The sequence below is a fragment of the Halyomorpha halys genome, unplaced genomic scaffold (assembly GCF_000696795.3).
Source record: "Halyomorpha halys isolate HHAL.00 unplaced genomic scaffold, Hhal_1.1 Scaffold465.1, whole genome shotgun sequence".
Lineage (NCBI taxonomy): Eukaryota > Metazoa > Arthropoda > Insecta > Hemiptera > Pentatomidae > Halyomorpha > Halyomorpha halys.
The window spans coordinates 674,099-694,013 of record NW_027106118.1 but is presented as its reverse complement, the minus strand read 5'-3'; the positions used below and the strand labels follow the sequence as shown (position 1 = coordinate 694,013).

Sequence of the window (19,915 nt, the reverse complement as noted above, 5' to 3'; positions counted from 1 at the left end):
TATCTCTTTTGTTCTATAGCCCTGATGAAGACCTGAAACTCAGGTCGAAACGTCGGCATAAAATAAATAAATATGGTTTTGTTTCTTTATGTTGTTCTTTGCTGACTGCACCCCCCGACAAACTTCTTCAAGAATAAAGAAAAGCTATTTACAATAAAAATAAATTCCTATACACATATTGTAAAAACCCACAAGCTCTCTGTAGTAAATGCTATATACATAATTTAAACCTAAGAAAAAATTAAAAGAACTCATCATACAATACATAATTGAGCTAAAATAAAGAAAAACAATATTTACAAGAGTCAAAAACAATGAACAGAATAAATAACTAAAATAATTAAGTTTTTATATTGTCATTGCCGGAAGTTTTAACTCATCAATATGGACAGTTCTCCTCTTTTTAGGTTCTTTGATACTTTCTACTGTAACAATATTTTGTTCCCTAATAATAATCACCCTGAATGAACCCTCTTATCGCTGTGTCCCCTTACCCCTGTTGGACCCCAACTATCTATATACGATCATCCCGATTTTGATCGCTCCCGTCCTGTCTGTTACCTTTAAATTCTCCCGTGTTACCCTCCTGAATTTTTCCTTTTCTATTGTTCCCTGTGCCTTCTCCTATTACTTTCTTCGAGCAACATGATTGTTGTGTATCTTCTCACTGTCCAGTGCCGTGCCCTTATAGTCCCGCCGATGTCGTCATAGCCTAAAGAAGATGTCAAATAGTGAAAACTCCCGTAATGGTATGTACGGAATGATTATATGCCGCTGTAGCCTTTGGCATTGCTACATCCGGTTCTAATTGCTTGTCAATCTGGTTTAAGTGAAGATGGTCACTCAATGTTCCATGAAGCCGCTCTATACCTCCTCTACTCTTTGGGTGTCCTGGTGTGTTGAGGTGCCATGTCACGTCAAGGTCCTTGATAACTGTTCGAATCCAGGCATTGTCAAATTCTCTGTCTCTGTCTGATGAGATGCGCTCTGGAACTCCGTAGAATTGGAACCATAACCGTAGAGCTGTCAACACTGCTTCTGCTGACTTGTCCTGCACCTGGTGCGCCATTGTCACCTTACTGAAGATATAAATTAAAACATTAAGATAGCTTGATCTTTTCTCAAACAATGGCATTGCCTACTGTGCGCTCTATGTAGTTTCTCCGGGCTTTGAAGGATCCTTTAACACTCTACAAATCTGGTCGTCCTTCACACCTTGCTGTGACCAAATCGTGGTTTTGGTTCTCCAATACTTGCTACCCTCAACTATGATTAATCCGGTTGTCCTCATCTTCCATACAATCTGTTGCCTCTTGTTGTTTATTATTTCCTCCATATCTACTGGTCTTCCTTTCTCAGAGCTCTTGTTAGACAAAGATTCCTCCTATTGTCTTCCTCTGCCACATTCTGTTCTTCTTCTCTCGGTGTCCACTCCCGTAAGAATTGCCTAGACGATTTCTTGGCCTTTACTACATCCTTCTACTGCATAAACTGTTATTGCTCAAGATAACCAATCACCTACCACGTTTTCTTTTCCTGGTTTATATATTATGTACATATTATTTTGTGTGAGAAGCTCCTTCCAATGCATAATTTTAGTCGAAGACTCCATCAACTTTCCCACCCATTGCAGAGACCTGTGGTCAGTGTGTATCCTGGACCTCCTGCCAAACACGTAGGTTTTAAAGTGTTCAAAAGCCCACACTATTCCCAAGAGCTCTCGATTCTTTTGTATCGTGCCAGGAGTTCCGCAGCATACTGCCCATTAGACTGTCTCGGTTTCTTCGTCTCCCTAATCATCATAAATATGTCCTCTTCTGGGACCCAGAAGGGTCCTCCTCCAAATGCCTTCTTCAATCTCGCCTTGTTATTAAGTTCAGACCCTCGATGTTTGGAACTGTTGCTCTCACTATTTTGTTACTGGCCATAATTCAGAGAGAAGAAAGAAATTATTTTTTGGGGACTAAAAATTCTTCTGACATCCAAAGGTCCCGGGTTTTGGCACCAGTTCAGGTGCCGATAACTCAAAAAAGGAACAAGTAATGACACTCTCAGTTGCAACTGAAACACTACTTTGTTCATCCAAGTGCTCCTCAATGTATATCTTTCAATCAGCTGATTGTCTCAGTCAGCTAACATCAAAGTAACAGCTGACTCAGGCCGTAATTTGAAATTAAATATGTGATTATATATTATATATTGTTTCTTAATAATTGAGCCTGTGGTTTCCATGCATTTTTTGAAGATCTATTGTTAAATTATTTTTTGCAGATTGGTAACAAAAATCGATTAAGTTTAGGTGCTCAAAAGTCAAGCACTAACTTTGCTGATGTTGAAAGAGAAGCTGTATTATCTGAAAAATTAAAGGTTCAAGTGCAAAAGGAAAATGAAGAGCGTAAAAAAGAAATCGATGAAACCCAGGTAATTGTTGTACCATTGACACTTTGTATATGTACATGTGTATTCAATACATACTTTCTACCTATTGTGATAATTACTGATTTTTTATATTAAATTTGTTATTTGTAATTCTGGATGAAGCAAAGTAATAAAAGTGTTTTTGAGCAAACATATATAGTACTTCATATAGTTTAAACAATAATTACATTACTGATTTTTTATTGTAATGGATTTCTTGAACCTTTAGAATATATCTTGATCAACAAGTCATCTTTCTGACTCAGTAGATGCATTTTGGTGGAATAGGTTGCACTTTACTGTGTGTTGAATAATTTTGGAACAAGTCAGTTACATGGTGTGTGTTGAAATGAACTATTACCCATACATTGCACATTTATAAAAATGTATGTTTATTATCTTGCAATATAATTTTATAAATGGAATATGGTCTGGGTGCGGTCAAATAGAATTTATGTAGTAATAACTATTTTAATTGAGCAAACATTTTGCCCCATGTTGCAGAGCTTCGTCAGGGCTAAAAAACATACAAACACTTAACATAACTAAAAAAGTAAATGGAAAATTACAAGGGTATACAATGACACTTAAAAATTAAATAAGAAAAATAAAAGGTTATAAACAATAAATGAAAACGGAAATAGTAACAGATAAAAAGAAGAAATATATAAGAAAGTACAAACTAAGAGATAAAAGAGGGGGATAAGAATAAAATCAAAAATAAAGGAAGAAAATGAACAGGAAAGGAAGAAACGAGACAGAATTCATACCTGTTTTTACAGAAGTCAAAGTCATAGTGAACAGTTTGTATTGGGAGGAGTGGGGATGGCAGTTAAGTACGTTACATTTGAAAATAATTTTAAAGTAAACAGTTTAGAAAATAAAGAAAATATCAAAATTAGGTTAACAATAAGTGATAATATACATAATAGGGGGGGGAGAAGAAATATTTAAAAAAAATATATAATTGTACATGGATAAAAAACACAGAAGAAATAAAGTTAAAAGAATGGGTTACAATAAATATAAATGATAAAGAAAGGCAATATCCAAATGAATAGAAATACAGAGGCATGTAAATTATATATTAGAAAAATTAATAATAAAGTAATTAATGTAAGTATTCTTAAGCTGGTAACATATGAATATAAATTAAAATAAGATACATAAATATAAAATTAAAATAAAGGATAGTAACTATAGAATATAATTAAATTAAGTATGGGGTGAGAATTCAGAAAATAAAACCAGAATAAAAGACATGACAGGAAAGTGAGCTTCTGAAATGCAGAAAGTAGAGAAAAGAAGCATTATGAGGGTTTTATAAGGTTCAAAATGTGTCGGTATGTCAGGAAGATGCAGTCTTTATCGACTTTATGATTGACGGAATTCTATTTTAAATTTTGTGAATGGACTCCGAGATGAGACGTTTTTTATGGTTGGGGACAGTAGCAGAATTGAAGTATTATTGAAATTAAAAGCATTATTCAGGTTTAAAGCGTGTTCTGACAATCTAGAGGCAAATGGGTTTACAGGAGTTGATAAAAGTTTTGTGCTGGGAAATGCAGTTCTTATGTTGATTTTTAGTTTCACCGATATAGAAGAAATTGCAATATGGGGTAGAACAAGGTATCTGGTAAACTACATTGGAACGGTGTAAAAAAGGAATAAGGTCTTTTAATTTGGAAAAAAGATAGGAAATTTTGCTGTGGGACTTGAAGCCAAGACGTAGGGTGGGAATAGTGGATCATAAGGACTTTTGTATATTGTTAGAAAGATTAAGGATATACAGAAGAGACCTGTACTGAAAAAGAGGTGGAGTGGGTTACAAAGGGTTGAGAACTGGAGGAACTCGAGTAACATGGTTAATGTAAGAATCACCTTTATTCTTGATTTTATTCTTATACCCCTCTTTTATCTCTTAGTTTGTACTTTCTTTTATATTTCTTCTTTTTATCTGTTACTATTTCCGTTTTCATTTATTGTTTATAACCTTTTAGTTTTCTTATTTAATTTTTATGTTTCATTGTATACCCTTGTAATTTTCCATTTACTTTTTTGCTTATGTTAAGTGTTGGTATCTTTCTAAGCCCTGCAACATAGGGCGAAACGTTGGATCAGTTAAAATCATTATTACTATTTGAGTTTTATTTAACTGCACCTGGACCATATTCCATTTATTATTTATTATGGTCAATCAGCGATCTTCCAATATAATTTTATGTTTGAATGATTACTTTTACTTCTTGAGTTTAATATTATTTTCTCCTTAGATTGCATCCATGAGGCTAGCTTATGAAGATATTAGTCTTAAACAAAAAACAGAAGAGGATAAATTGAAGATAACTGATCCAAAAAAAGCTGTTCAGTTAGAAAGGCTTGGGATGGGTCTAGGATCAAGAGTGTGAGATTTTTTATTTTTTACTATTCTTGAAATAAAAAAAAAAAATCTTTTCTAGTGTTATATTAAATTCATAAAGTACCAATAACTATAGTTCACTATTATTCTTTAAGTTATTTTCTTTCAATTCTTAGTTAAAGGTTGATCTTAAATGAGGTTCTTTTATTTTTTAAATATAAATAGCTTTGTTTATCTAAAATGAAATACTTCTTATAGCGTAAACATAAATATATTTTTCAATGTATTTACCATATCGATCATACTTCTTTTGCAAAAACTTTTCCAGCTTTTGTACTCCTGAATCAAAAAATCCACTGCCAATCTTTTGAGATAGCAATTGACTTCTTCTTTTTCTTTTCATCGTCAGTGCAGGAGGTTTTTCCACCCAAGTGTCAAACATTTGATCATCTTGTCTGAAAATGATAGTTTTCTGCTCTTTTCTTCATCATGAATTCCTAAACTCCCTGCACCATTTGTGAATGTGTTAAACTGCCATACACTTTTTTTCATGTTTTTCCATTGATTTTTAATAAATATCAACTGCAATTAATCATTTTGCTCTTGGTGTAGCGGTAATCAGAACTTTCATCATGGTCGACTGCTCAAAAAACAGTATAATGTAATAAAGCCTGGCAAGATGGGAACAGAGGGAATACTGTATGTTTTAGCGTTTTGGGAAGTATTGGCTAAAACCTTCCCATTGTCTGTTGGTTTGAGAAACTTACTTTGCAATCAGCCTTAATATTATTAAATATTTTAATAAAACTTATTTTTACTATTACCTCTCATTTTTTTAAATTTTAGTATTCTAAGAAAGTCATCCTATTCCTCACATACATATATAACATCTTTCTCTGTTCCACATATTTTCCTGACCCATGGAAATTATCTATAGTTAAAATGATACCCAAATCCCAAAAGTTACTAGAATACCTATCCTTTTACCGTCCTATCATCTCTCTATTATCATTCATGGTCAAAATCCTCTAAAAACCTATTTTTAAATGCCTATACCCCATCCCAGATTCTAATTATATGATCCCTGATCACCTGTTTGGATTTCGAACATCTCACTCCACTATCCAGCAATGTCATCGTGTGGTGGATGTTGTTTTGTCTTCTTTGGAGTGCGGAATATACTGCGTGGTAGTCTTTTTCGATGTAGAACAGGCTTTTGATTGGGACTTTTTTACAAACTTCGTCAACACTTTTTACAATTCTTACCGCCTACATACTTTCTATCATCTGTTCCTTTCTCACTGATAGATTATTTTAAGTAAACCACAATGGTTCCTATTAATCCCTCTATTCCTCTATTCTCAGTCCGCTGGTGTTTCTAAAGGTAGTATTATCAGTCTCATCCTCTAAACTATCTATACAGCTGATATCCCAATCAATCCTTACACTATCCTCACCACATTTGCCGATGACGCATGTATAGTTAATAATAACCCTATTTAGTCGATAATTGCATCCTAAACCCTCCTATCCTATATTACAGCCTGCGAAGAATGGCATCGTAATTGGAGGTTTAAAATCAATCCCATCAAATCGTCTTTACCCTTCATTGTAAACCTACCAACTGCTCTACAGTATCCTTTGATAATGTTGTTCTTACCCCTGTCAAACAGATCCACTATCTTGGGCTGCAACTGGACAAACGACTAACCTGGAATCCTCACACAAGACTGAAAAGACAGAAAAAGATTCCGACTACTACAGCACTTACTGGACAAACAATATAAACTTCCAATCCATTACAAAAGACTGATCTGACTGTTATAAGGCCAATCTGGACATCCGAAGTTGAGCTTTGGAGCTCCAGAAAACCTTTGAATTCCTCTTTTATCCAATCCTTACTATCCAAAATCCTTCATAAAATCCTCAATGCTCCTTATTTTGTCTTAAATAAAATTATACATAAAGACCTTGATGTTCCATATGCAACTGATCTAGCCCAAACCAGGTGTCTTTCCTTCCATTATAAACTCCCTAACCACCCAACCCACTAGTTTCTAACCTTACTTCCTCTTCCATTCTTGACAATCCTCCGAGGTGCCTGAAACGAAGATGGCCGTGAGACCTGCTAATGTAAAAATGGCATTAGGGTGCTACCAATGGGTTGGTTACATCAAATTTACTGGAAGACATTATATACAGTTGTGAATTTCAATAAAGATATGAAAAAAAAGTATACTTAGACAAATTGGTTTGCACTTAATATGTATTTGTTGCTGCCTTGTTAAAAATCTGGTGTTAAGGGTTAAATTTAAAATGACTGACAGCTGCTATCGGTCGATGAAGAAGCTATTTTGTTATTGTGTCAACAATAATTTGAACTTAAAGATTTAGTAAATTAAGGAAAATATATATTTTTACTTCTACCAGTTGTGTATAGATTAATTGATGTATATGATTCCTTAAAAACTTTGTTTTTGTAATTGAATTTTAAATATTTCATGGATTAAGCCTATTTTAGTGTGTAATTAGTAAATTTAGCCAACAACCGCTAGTGGGCCCCTATTGCTGAATTTTGATGTAGTTTAACCTTTTAATTTCCAATCTTTATCCAACTTATCTAGATTCAGAAGGGCTTTTAACTATTATTTGTTGTGAATATAATCATCTTAAAATTATCATTAATGGTTTTTGAAAGAATGAAAAAAAAACAAACAAATAAAATAAAAAATCATAACCAACTTTACGCATATATATATATATATATATATATATAAAAGGATATGATTAAATTCTATTGAAACATTCTCAAGGATCTACCTAATTATTATATTTGTGTGGTGACCATTTTAATCGATTGTAGTGAAATATTTCAACTCTAAAATTTATTATTTGTAATAATATCACTGCTACAATGTGGTTAGTTAAGTTGTCTTGTTCAAGTGATTTATGAAATAAAAATAATGTATAAAGTGAACATTTGTTATACAAATTTTAACAATGCAGCATACTATTTGAAAATACTAAACCAGTTTAACCTAAAAGGTATTTTCAAATGTTTGTAGTTATAAATTTATCTACATTAATTTCAATTAATAAATGTTCAAAGAAATTTTGCAATTTGATATTAATATACACAGTTTGGTTACTAGAGTATATATTTAGTTCAAATAAAACAACAAAATTATACACAATATTCCAAAATCAATCAGTAGGTTAAATGAAATAAAGTATCAGTAAATACAAAAATTTTTTGTGTAATATATTCTCTATATTATAAATAAAAGTTAAAAGAATTAATATTAATTTTGTGAGATAAGAATTTATGAATTAACTTCTATCCCCATAAATAGTTAAAATTAAAATTTAGGGTTTCTATGTTAAAATCCTTTAACATTTTATATAAAATAAAATACATTTTTTATAAAAAAATATTCTTTGATGAACTGTTTTATGTTATAGGAATGAGTATATTAATTAAAACATGTTTTTAGGGGTATCTCTCACTCAGCATTGAATGACATGAAAACTATTCACCAAGAAAATTCCAATAAATTTGGCAAATCACACGAAGTCGAAGCTCATGATTTTTTCGATGACTTGGGATTCTCATCCAGCAGCAGCTACAATCCTTTGTAAGTCAAATACAAGGGATATATTGTCAAATATATTGTCAAACTATATTCTACTGGCCTGACATAGTTTGTATCCATAAACTATAATTGGTAACTCAAGATTATAACCTAAATATTATTTAAGGCTTGCATGTCATCAATTTAATAAGGAACTGTAGTTAAAAATACACATTATTCTACATAATTATCTAAACAAAATTCTTACTAAAGAAAATAATTGTGAGTTATTCACAAAGCCAATTATCAGAAGTCAAATTCTAATTACTTTACATGAACGGAGAGTTGATCAAATATTTTGTTATCCTTCTATTGTTGCATTAAGTGTTCTATAAATGTTTAATAGACAAGCTTATGTGTTATGCCAGTATAGAATTATGTATTTTGAAATGATTATGAAGCAAATGATAGATGGATGATAATTGATATCTTATCCAAAAAATATAAATATGTTTGTTTATATTTATAATTAGTATCCTTGTTTAATTATTCTTTTAAATCTTCATTAGGTACAAAAGTTCACCACAATCACAGTCTCGTATGATGTCATCGGGAGCTGATGATAATGAAGATTCTATTAAAGCATTAATGAACTATGATAGTAGCTTTTCAACTCAAACCAGTTTTGATAATAGCTTTAAAACACAAAACAATTACAATAGTGGCCATAAATCTCAGAATAATAATGTTAAAAGAAATGTAAGTCTTCCATCTGAAACAACTACTGTTGCTCAAAAGAAATTTGGAACTGCTAAATCTATTTCTTCTGATCAATATTTTTCTGATTCTCCTGAAAATGCGGTTTGTTGATTCATATTTCTTCACCTAAATTTTATTTTATTTTATTTTTTTTGGAAATATTAACTAAATATTATATTTTGCATTACAGTGGGAACAAAAATCAAATCTTTCTAGGTTTGAAGGCTCTACCAGTATATCATCAGCCGACTATTTTGGAAGGAATGAAAATGCTCACCAAAGAGGATATATTTCAAGCCAGCTACAGGCACCAGATCTTGAAGAAGTGAGAGAAAGTGTAAAACAAAGTGTCACAAAAGTTGCCGGAAAGCTTAGTTCATTAGCTAGTGGGGTCATATCATCTATTCAGGTAGACCATTTTTTTCTAGTTGATAAATAAATTTTGATGTCGATTGATAGATAAAATGTTAATTAGATTTTATTTTACTGATTTGTATTATTTAAACTAAAAAAACAAACAACTAGATATAGCTATTTACTAGCCAATGGCCTTGGTAATTTAGTTATTAAAAAAGAAATAAACATAAAAAATAAAATAAAATAGAAAATAATAATTTAATTTTAACATAATTTAATTGTAAATTTAAGTAAACATGAGGTTTCCTAGTTTCTCTAAAATAATATTTTTATTCATGTTAAACTTGTATTTAGAAGTCTAAACAATTTGATAAGTTTTTAATCTATTTTGATGTTTTTATGGAGAATCGTACTTATGATCCAGTCAACAAAGGTTTTTCTGAAGAAAAAATCACAGAAGTATTTTTCTCAGAGATTCTATTTGTTTTTTGGAGTGCTGAATTTTAATATGATGTTTGTCACCTCTCCTGCTGCCAGTTTCACTACAAAATTTTCTAATTTTTTTCAGTATGTTGCTAATAACTAGAAAACATGTTCTAGAAAGAGATTTTCATCTTCGAAAAATGCCCAGTTTTCAAATCAAAATAGAAAACTGATAAAATGTCCTACATTTTGGTGTTATCTTTTTTTTTTTAATGGTCATTGTGTGATAGGTGAAGTAGCAAACCTGAAACTCTAATTCCACACCCAAAAAAACATAAAATTGTTGAGAAGTAAACTTCTAAATTTTGTTCCTAAAAACACTATTTTTAACCTTCAGGGTGTGGTCTTTTTTTAATAGGATGTACTATAAGTTAGTGAAGAATTAAATGTTATTACAAATAATGTAGGATATTTTGTCGAATTTAATTTTATATTTAATGTTTATCTCCAAAAAATGTCCAGTTTCCTAGTTATTTGCAGAAATAATGTTAAAATTGTCTTTTTCTTTTTTTGTTGTGAAACATGCAGGTGATGACTTGGCAAACCTGAAATTCATATTCAAACAGCACCCTAAAAACCGTAGAATTGTTTAGAAAAATGCTTTTGATTTTTTTTCCCAGAAATACCTTTTTTTGAACTTTGATGATTTATTAATCCAGTTTTTGTTACTACCTATTCATATTTATCACACTTGCATCCCACTAGAACTAGTGGTTCATTTAGGGGGTATTGAACTAAAACTTTGTTTTTGTGTTAAGTAAAATATTTAGTGTTGGGCATTATGTCTCATTTATCTATAATTGTTCTTAAGTTATTGAATTCATTATAAATAACTTTTACAACAATTAGTGGTTTCAGTGAAAATGTTTGTTTGATGTACTTGATGTGCACTATGTTTAAATATGATTTCTATTACAAAATTTAAATAGAAAAATGTGTGTTGTTGGGAGGAAAGGAAATATAGTTATTTATTATTATTACTTTTTTTTATACATACTTATTAATTACATCTATTAACTTTTACAGGACAAATATGGAGGCTATTGATTTGAATCCAAAACCATCTAAACAAATACAAAACTGTTATTAATTGAACATGTTGGCTCTAATTGTGTAGGTAGCTATTTATCTTATTTTGTTTGTTATATTATGAGGTGGATGTACAAATTAATAAGTTAGGTTTAATAAATTTATCTTAATCATGTTTTGGAATATATTTTACCTTAAGATATTTCCTTTTTATTTATGATTTTTTTTTTTTTTTTTTAAAGTAGGTAGAAGTTTGAAGTATCTATATTTTCTACTATAGCTGCTTTGTGATATGAACAATGGGAGAAGCCTTTGATTCTGATTATCTTTTTATTATATGATTCTAATTATCTTTTTATCATATGATTCTAATTATCTTTTTATTATATGATTCTGATTATCTTTTGTTTTTTCAAATTTGGCCTTAACACAATGAAGAAGTTACAAATTTGTATTTTATCGTATAAGAAATATTTCATTTAAATGTTGCTGATATTTTGTGTATTATAGTTCATAGTTTCTTATAATGAAAGTGGTGAAAACGTAATTTCATGTTTCTTAAAAAAAAAACAACAGTAGACTAGAGGAGTTATTCCTCTATGTTGTATTTGAAACATTCCATCTTAATTAAGTAAATAATTTTTGTGCTTTGGTCTTACTCATTCATCAAATGTTCCAATGTAAATGGTTTATTTAGAATTGATAGCAGAGATTGAATTTTAGAATTATTTGTTTAGGGAAAAAAATCAAATTAATTGATATTTATATTTATAATTTAACCATATTTTTCCTTAGTATAACTCTGATTTATTTGACAACATATATAAAATCACCTTATAATTATGTTTGAGTGAAAAAATTTTAATAATAAATAAAAATTCTTTGATCATTTTTCTTAGAATATATCGCACTAGTATTTCTAAAGTGACAACTCAAAAATCGGTGTTTTTGAGTTATGACTATGAAAGAAATTGGTAAATATATCTTTATGAATTATCAAAACTGTATCAACCTAGCTTCAGAGCTTGTCCGCCAGAGGGCACTTGTGTCACTCTTGCTGCCTTAATGCTATTCCCCCTCCATAGGCAAGAGTGTCACGTTGTCCGTTGTCTTGAATTTTGAGTTGTGTCACTTTAGAAATACTAGTGTGATATCTTGAAATGCTATATTATGCTTACTATTTAAAGTAGCTAGTTGGGAGTGGTTTTATTTTATTCAACATGAAAAAATGATATTTAACCTCTTTAATTGATATGATATGCTGATTAATAAAATGCTTGCCAAACAAATAAACCGTAAAGTAAACAATTATATCTTTCCTAGTTATTTGATCTATAATACTCAGTTGTTTCAAAATATCTTAAAACCAATTTTAACTTCTACTCATGCGAATGTTTATTTATCTATTCCTTTATCCTGTTTTACACTCTTCTCAGCGTTAGACAGTTCAACCTTTTGTTGCCATATTCTCTTGATTTATCTGTCAGGATTTCAGATGTGCCAAAATGGATTATTAATTGCTTTGCCTGACTTCATCCAACTAAATCTTTGAACAAATTAGCTCATGGACTGCCAACTGCGAGATAATTCAGTTTGCATTCTTGCATACGACGCCTTCTATCTATTATCTCATATTTTTACTACAACCAAACTTTTTAGTTGGCCTTGGTTTATCAAGCCATATGGCTAGAATGTGAATGAATGAGATATCCCAAAGAAAGTACTTGAGGTCTTGCATTGAACCAAAAAAAGCTAAGCTAGATGATCAAGACTGGGATGGACCATTCTGGGCCCTATAAATTTATATTTAATTGGGGAAATTTTTGCAGTTGAGGTTGTTCCTGACCAAATAAGTTGCTGGACCATAACCATTAGTCTAGCAATTTTATTTCCTTATAAAATGTTGACATAAACATAAAATTGATATTTATACAATTATAAAATATTTATATAAAATTGAAAAAACAATTTTTACATACTGTTTTTCATACTGAATTAAATAAAACTGCTCTCAGCGCACTATCAGGATATTTTAATTAATTAATAAATATCTTGACTTTTAGGCTTTATTTTAAATAATCAACAATTTTAGTATTATTATTTTGGAGAATAAATTATAGGGGGCAGGTGGTATAATTTTTACACTATTTTTGTTTCATTTTGACTCCACCCTCTCTTTATTTTTGTGGTCAACTACTTTATATATATATATAGTATTTGTGTGTGTGTGTGTATGTTTGTTTTGTTTTTTTGGTTGGATCTACACACCTTTTAAATCTTTGATTTTTCTAGATTTTGTCAACTGTTCACCAATTCAATGGAATGTGTAGAGGGGATTCTTCCCCTCTTGCACACAGACTGATCTCATTTGCCTGCTGCCATATTCATTTGGTCGAGCTGTAGCGCTTGTGTCTTGTGATATTGTGTTTTGATTAGCAATGCCTCTTTAGTCCTCTATATATTAAGACTGGTTATATCAAGTTGTATTTCTTTTAACACAAGCTTTCAAGAAATATTTTGGGATTTTAGTTTTCTTGAAACATCTTTTTCAGTGGGTTATTTTATTTATTGAGATTATTATGGAGCCAAGATATTTATAAATCTAACTGCAGTACAGAATGATTTTCTTTTCTTCCTTTTCTGTTAGTGGATTGTTTGGCTTACTATTGTGTACATAGTTTTCTTCTTATTTCTAATAGGTTGTTAGCTCTTCTTCTCTAGTCGGAGACATTTATGATGAAGTATAGGGTTACCAGTCCTATGTACGACCTTCTGACAATATATTTTGTGCCAGTATTAAATAATAATAGAAAATTAAAGCCATATATACGTTGTTTGTTATTAATATCTTTAGAATTGTGTTTACTTGTTTGATATTAAAATTTCAAATGAAGTTTACTCATTATTTTATTTTTATGAATTTGTTTTCTATTTCTTTTATTTATCCTTTCCATCAATATATTTATGTATTATTATTATTGGCGTGACAGACCGTGGAGGGCCTAGGCCTTGTGCAATATACTAAGAAAATGGAAATGGCGCTTTTCTCGATGTGGTTTTCTTAGGGTAGGTTAGTTACTCCCACGTCTATTTTTTTTTAGTGTCACCCATGTGTGCCCAGGGGAGGCTGTGAGTGAATATTATATAATTATATGCTTGAAAAAATCATGGATAGGGCCGGGGACTCAAACTCACAACCTTTGGGTTGGAAGACAGGCGCGTTACCACGCTGCTGCCGTGACCCCCCATATTCATGTATTATAATTTATTAATTGATATTTTTTCTTAAATAGCTTAAAGTGGTTTTCCTATGCTTGATCATTTAATTTTTATTCAGTTTGTGAAATATTAGCTTGAAAAACTACTATCTTATATGTTACTAAATGTTTAATTAAACTTTTTGACAGTTTTTTAATCTGTTAATATTTGTTTAGTTATAGTAAGTTATTGAATTAATTAATATTTTATTTTTTAAACTAAGTTAATTTTCTAAATTTATATTTTTTTAATGTTTCAGTGCTTTAGTAGCCCCACAACACAGCCATTTATTATTCCATTCATCTACATCCCATGAAATAGTATGCGTTATATTTGAATGTTTGTTGAACATAATGTTACGATGTTATGAATTTTTTTGAAGTTGTGAGTGAACATAATTGTTATGATGATTTTTCTTGAGTTATGAGTGAATATAATTGTTATGATTTTTCTGAAGTTATGAGTAATTATTTGTTAGTGATTCATTGTTTTGGTTATATTGTGTTTTATAATTAATTATTTATAAATAAATGATTATAAATATGAATTTATTAAAGTTGATTGTACATCATTATTAATAATCTAGATAAAAATAAGTAATGCATTTTATTTCAAATATATTTTGTTTTACTTGGTTACAATAAATGTATTTTCTATTTTAAAATGTTCTTTTTTTTTCTAATAAATTACTTGATTCTTCAATAAAATTGTTATTTAAACCTAATTTCCATGACATGAATTAAAATCTTGGCCTTATCATGGTTAACAATGTTTTAATTATAAATGAGATTATTACTTCACCACGACTCATGGCATTGTAGTGGGTTGTGTCATTCAGTTCTTTTTAGATGATATTAAGATTCATAGCAACCATCATAAGAACAATCTTTATTTCAGGTGAAAGATCTGGCACCAGCTTTAAGAATTGTGTAAAACCTCAAAATGGTCATTTTTTTATGAAAGGGAACTTATTTACCATACAGAGATGAAACAATTATGTTGGGACATGATTGAGTTACTTGAGATTCTTGATTGAGTTTATTTGAGAAGATTCGAGACTAGTTAACTTTTCAGTGATAAATTGTTGTTTAAGATTTAATTTATCAAATTACAACAAACCATTAATATTAGAATCCTCTAGAAATTTTTAATCGTACTTTTTTTTTTTTCCTGCAGTAAAATGATGTACCTGTATCTTAATCATTCTTTTCTATTTATAATCATTCTAATCAAAGATACTTCATATGCTTAGTTAATTAATTAAACATGATGTTAACTTTTAAATCTTGGAGGCAGTAGACAAAATTTGTTATTTTTCAAAATTTTCTTGCTCAAATATATTGAAGGTTCTAGCAGCACCATATTGTCTTCTAATAAACTTATTTCCTTCTTGCTTTTCAGCACTTATAGCACCTAAAATTTAAGCCCTTAGATTATTTAATGTATGTTTTATATCATATTCTTGGTTGGTTAGTATGATACTTAAAAGGAATGATGCTGTTTTTTTTTTAAATTATTTATTTTTCAAGTACTTTTAGTCATATCTATTTCCCTAGTTAGGCTAGATCCTGTATATTTGTTCTTTAAAATATTTAAATTTATTATAATATGTCTTACGAGCTAATAAAGCTGTTACTATTTCTTCTTATCTTGCCTCAATCATCATAAGTTTTCTTTTTCCAGAATGAATGGTATTTGACCATTATAACTACTTCTAATAGTTTATAAGTGGCACTTTACTACAGGTTTCTTTGTTCAGGTACGATTCTATGTTTTTTCCCTTTTAATCTTAATCTTTCTCACCGCTATTGCTTCAAATTAAAATGCAAGTTCTGCAAGCACCATATTGAATATATTGATATTGCAATTTACTATGAAATAGATGAGGCAGTAACCTCTAGTCAACTGTTGAATGTTGGCAAAAAGGACCACTTGACCCACTTACCTGGCGTTCTTTTTTCTTGAGATATAATGATGATATCTCAAGATACCTGTTGTTACTTTATCATTTTTTTTCTATATAACCCTGATATTTAAAGTCTTACCCTGTGGGACTCTGAAATATCTTTTATTTATAACTGGCTCATCTAGCCCATGTGAAATTTCCTGATTTCCTGTTGATCGTAGTTAAGATTTTTATACATCAGTGTTTCTGTACATCTTTAATTATTTACATTCAGTGATATTCGTATACCCAATTTTAGTGGCCTATTTGAAGAAATTAAATTCAAAACCTTTACGACATGTATCCCATTACAACAGTGGCACTTGGGATCCCCTTATCCACTATAATGTAGATAGGTATTTCCAGGGAGGCATAACCACCTGTATGGCCCTTCCTAGAAATTTTTTATAAAAGAAATACTAAGAAGTAAAAAGAAAAAAAAAAAAGCTTTATATTATTTTGCCAGTCAGATGGCTTAAAATACTTACATATTTTAATATTAAAATGATTAAATAATATGATATATATTATTATATATATATATAAATTTCTTCAAGCTTTTAGTTATGAAGCAAGGAGAAGCGTTGGCCCTCCTAAACATCCTCCTAGGCTTCCCTAGAAAATTTGGTAAGCTGCTTTTATACAGACTTTGTCAGTTACTTTGAAAAAATTAAATTTTAGAGCTTCAAAATGAGGGGGTTTGTATTTTCTGTAGGAATGTTATGACCATGTCTTGATGGCCGCTTTGAAATCTTCCAGAGCCAGCTCGATCTTGCAACTTTTTAATTCACATTTATTAGATTTATGATAAGAGTTCTATTCGTGTTTCCTTCACGAAATTTTGAACCCAACAATACCAATCATGGTATTTGAATGTTTTAGGATCATATATTAACCAAACCAGTTTTAAGGCTTGAAATATTAATATATGTGATACATGAAGGTATGTAATTAACTTTTTTTCCATAATTATTTCAAAATTATTCATGCATGCCTTCTAATTGTATTGTTTCAAGTTGATATCTGTAATTTCAACTCATGAGGGTTAAATTTGACTTTTTGATAAAAGTATGATTCCATCAGCTGAAGAATTTCATTTACAACGAGAATTATAAGTATGTAATGTAGAATAATTGTCTTTAAATACAACAATGTTTAAAATTCAAGGAAACAAAAAATAAGTAATTACAGATCCTATCATCCATTTAACAGATATATAAAAGTAGTATAATAGCTACATAACATTGATATTGGCCTGAAGAAAATGTGGAGAACATTGGATTTAATTCATCAGATTGGTGGCATTTGATTTGTTGGTTTATTCACTTTTTTTATGACAAACATTTTGTACATTTAATAGGAGAGAAAGTAAGCTCTTACCCTCCTTTTAAAAATTGTAGGACATTGTCATAAACTACCCTCGTTTGTCTATTTTTTTAAATATGTTGTTCATGAACCATTTTCCTCTTGCTTTCATTTTTCTTTTAAATAAAGTTTCATTCACTTTTAGTAAAATTACATATTATTTATAGGAATAAAATATAGTTTGTTGATAGTTTTGTTTTAAATAAAAATTAATAGGAATCATTAAATTTTGTGATCATTGGCAATAGTTACTTTAATTAGGAGCTAATAAATAATATCTGTGCTGCTTATATAGATATTTATAACACTTAGCCTGTATGATAGATTTATTTTTATGAAATCATCAACCTAGAATGATAAAGTATTTTTTGAAAAATTTATGCTCAGGTAGAATTTGTATTTCTTAATTTATAAATAAATTAATATAGTTTAAATAAAAGTTACATTGCATCATAAGAGATTAGTTTTAATAAAAGTTTACATTTTTTAAAATCAATAATATATTTTTAGTCATATACAATGAGGTACATATTAAAACATTTATTACAAGAAAGAACAACTGATAAAAAAATATTTTAGTGTTGAGATATATATTTATTATATGAATTGGGTAATGACATTTATACTTGTGTCTGTAATTTATACTTTTAAATGTAAACAAAAACCTTTTGTATATGTGTTTGTGTTATGTGCGTAGATATGGATTTAAAATCCACACACTTGAACACATAATTTAATGTCTCATCAATTCTTATTACAGTTTCTGAGATCTGAGCATCAAATGCTTTTTCCTTTTACATTCATGTGAAATTAAGGCTTATAATCCTTCATGTGCTGGTATTTGGAATAAAATATCCCATTCAACGGCAATGAATAATGATTTTGTTATTCATTAGAAATAAATGTACAGAAATAACCTGAATTTTTTATTCTTCTTCTTCCTCTTCTTCCTCTTCTTCCTCCTCTTCTTCTTCCTCAGCCTCTTCTTCTTCCTCCTCCTCTTCCTCGGCCTCTTCCTCTGCCTCTTCTTCTTCTGCATAGACTGGTTCTACATCATCATCGGTTGGTTTCACCTCTTCCTCTTCGGGGCTTTCAGGAGCATCCTTCTTTTTGCCAGGTCTCTCACCAAACCATTTAGGCAATTTAGCTGAAAAATAATCATTCTTAAAGATCTACATATCTTTTGTAATTTTCCTAAATATTATTATTTAAGGAATCTGTATTAATTTAGGTTGTTAGTATCAAAGATTATTCTAGGTAATTCGAATGTTATTTTATAATTACTTGGTTGATAAAGTATGAAACAGTTGTCCTAAATTAAAATAAAAAAGTAGGTTCCTTAGGAATAAACTTTATTGTATTAATACTTATATAAAATAATGAAATATAAGTTTGCAAATAATCCAAAAAATTGAAAATGTCTTTGCTCTTTTAAATAAAATGAAAGAAAGATGATCATTACTAAAATTCCATTTTCCTAAAATGTAGTTAATTGAAAAAATAGTTTTACACACATATATTCACAGAACAGAATAGTATGTCAGGATTGAATGGGTGACACCCCTCCATGGAGAAATACATTGCTGGGAATCTCAGGTGTTCATTCTTCCCTGAGTCATAGAGATCTGACAGTCACTCAGACAAGACATAGGAGTGATGACACTACCCTGTATATTATTATCAGAATCATGATTTAGTAGATTTCGGAACTTGACATATTAGCCTGGAGGTCAGGGTCCATGGATGATCAACTTTAGGAAAGAAAATTTAGGTCCTTGGAGGCCTTGTTACCCTGTTAGCTATATACCATGGATCTAACCCTGTTGTAAATGCTTTATAACTTGTGTGATAAAATGTTCATAAATGGGTAGTATACTACTGCACAAATTGAACTAAGGAAAAGTAGGTTCCTTTTTCTTGATACCTATAATTGGTTATGAAGCTCTAAGTGGCTTCCAGCTAAACTATGGAAACCTTGTTTTGCAGGAAAATGAGGCTGTGTTACCTCCTTGCACAAGTGTAAATTGACTGATATGCATGGTGCTTATAAAAGTTCTTCATGTTCCAACCAAAATCAAAATCAAATTTTTTATTACTGACTGTTACTAACTCCAAGGACCCGGGTTTGAATCCAGTTGTGATAGATAATTATTTGTTCTGTTCCTATAGCTGCGAGTCAACCCTGTGGGCTTAGAAGCTCTTTGGGGTCCACCTAGTCTCATAAAGTAGGCCTTATTTTAATTCAGGAAAAATCTGACAATTGAATATGATTCTGACCAAATCACTTCCTTACCCTACTGTTAGTAACAGTATTTGCTTACAAAGTACTGCACCCCTGATCCTTTATAGGTTATAGCAGTACAGGTTATA

The 19,915-nt window shown here is 30.1% G+C and overlaps 2 protein-coding genes across 11 annotated transcripts in view; one reads left to right on the top strand and one right to left on the bottom strand.

Annotated features, from left to right (window-relative positions):
- The window catches only part of ArfGAP3 (ADP-ribosylation factor GTPase activating protein 3), a 61,750-nt gene extending 46,968 nt beyond the window's left edge, over positions 1-14,782 (top strand). Inside the window, exons 6-12 of one of the 4 annotated variants that reach the window (XM_024361461.2) lie at positions 2,272-2,421; positions 4,692-4,822; positions 8,272-8,412; positions 8,919-9,210; positions 9,299-9,517; positions 10,975-11,061; positions 14,495-14,782. In XM_024361461.2, coding sequence (XP_024217229.1) covers positions 2,272-2,421; positions 4,692-4,822; positions 8,272-8,412; positions 8,919-9,210; positions 9,299-9,517; positions 10,975-10,995 — 954 coding nt within the window. In that variant the 3' untranslated portion in view covers positions 10,996-11,061; positions 14,495-14,782. The other 3 variants (XM_014424338.2, XM_014424339.3, XM_014424340.3) reach the window with 3 other exon arrangements.
- A 3,213-nt stretch (positions 14,783-17,995) lies between these two features.
- The window catches only part of TpnT (Troponin T, skeletal muscle), a 24,810-nt gene continuing 22,890 nt past the window's right edge, over positions 17,996-19,915 (bottom strand). For all 7 annotated transcript variants that reach the window (XM_014424332.3, XM_014424331.3, XM_014424335.3 and 4 more), the window contains one exon: positions 17,996-18,692. In XM_014424332.3, the coding sequence (XP_014279818.1) occupies positions 18,472-18,692 (221 nt within the window). In that variant the 3' untranslated portion in view covers positions 17,996-18,471. The remainder of the gene's footprint in view (positions 18,693-19,915) is intronic.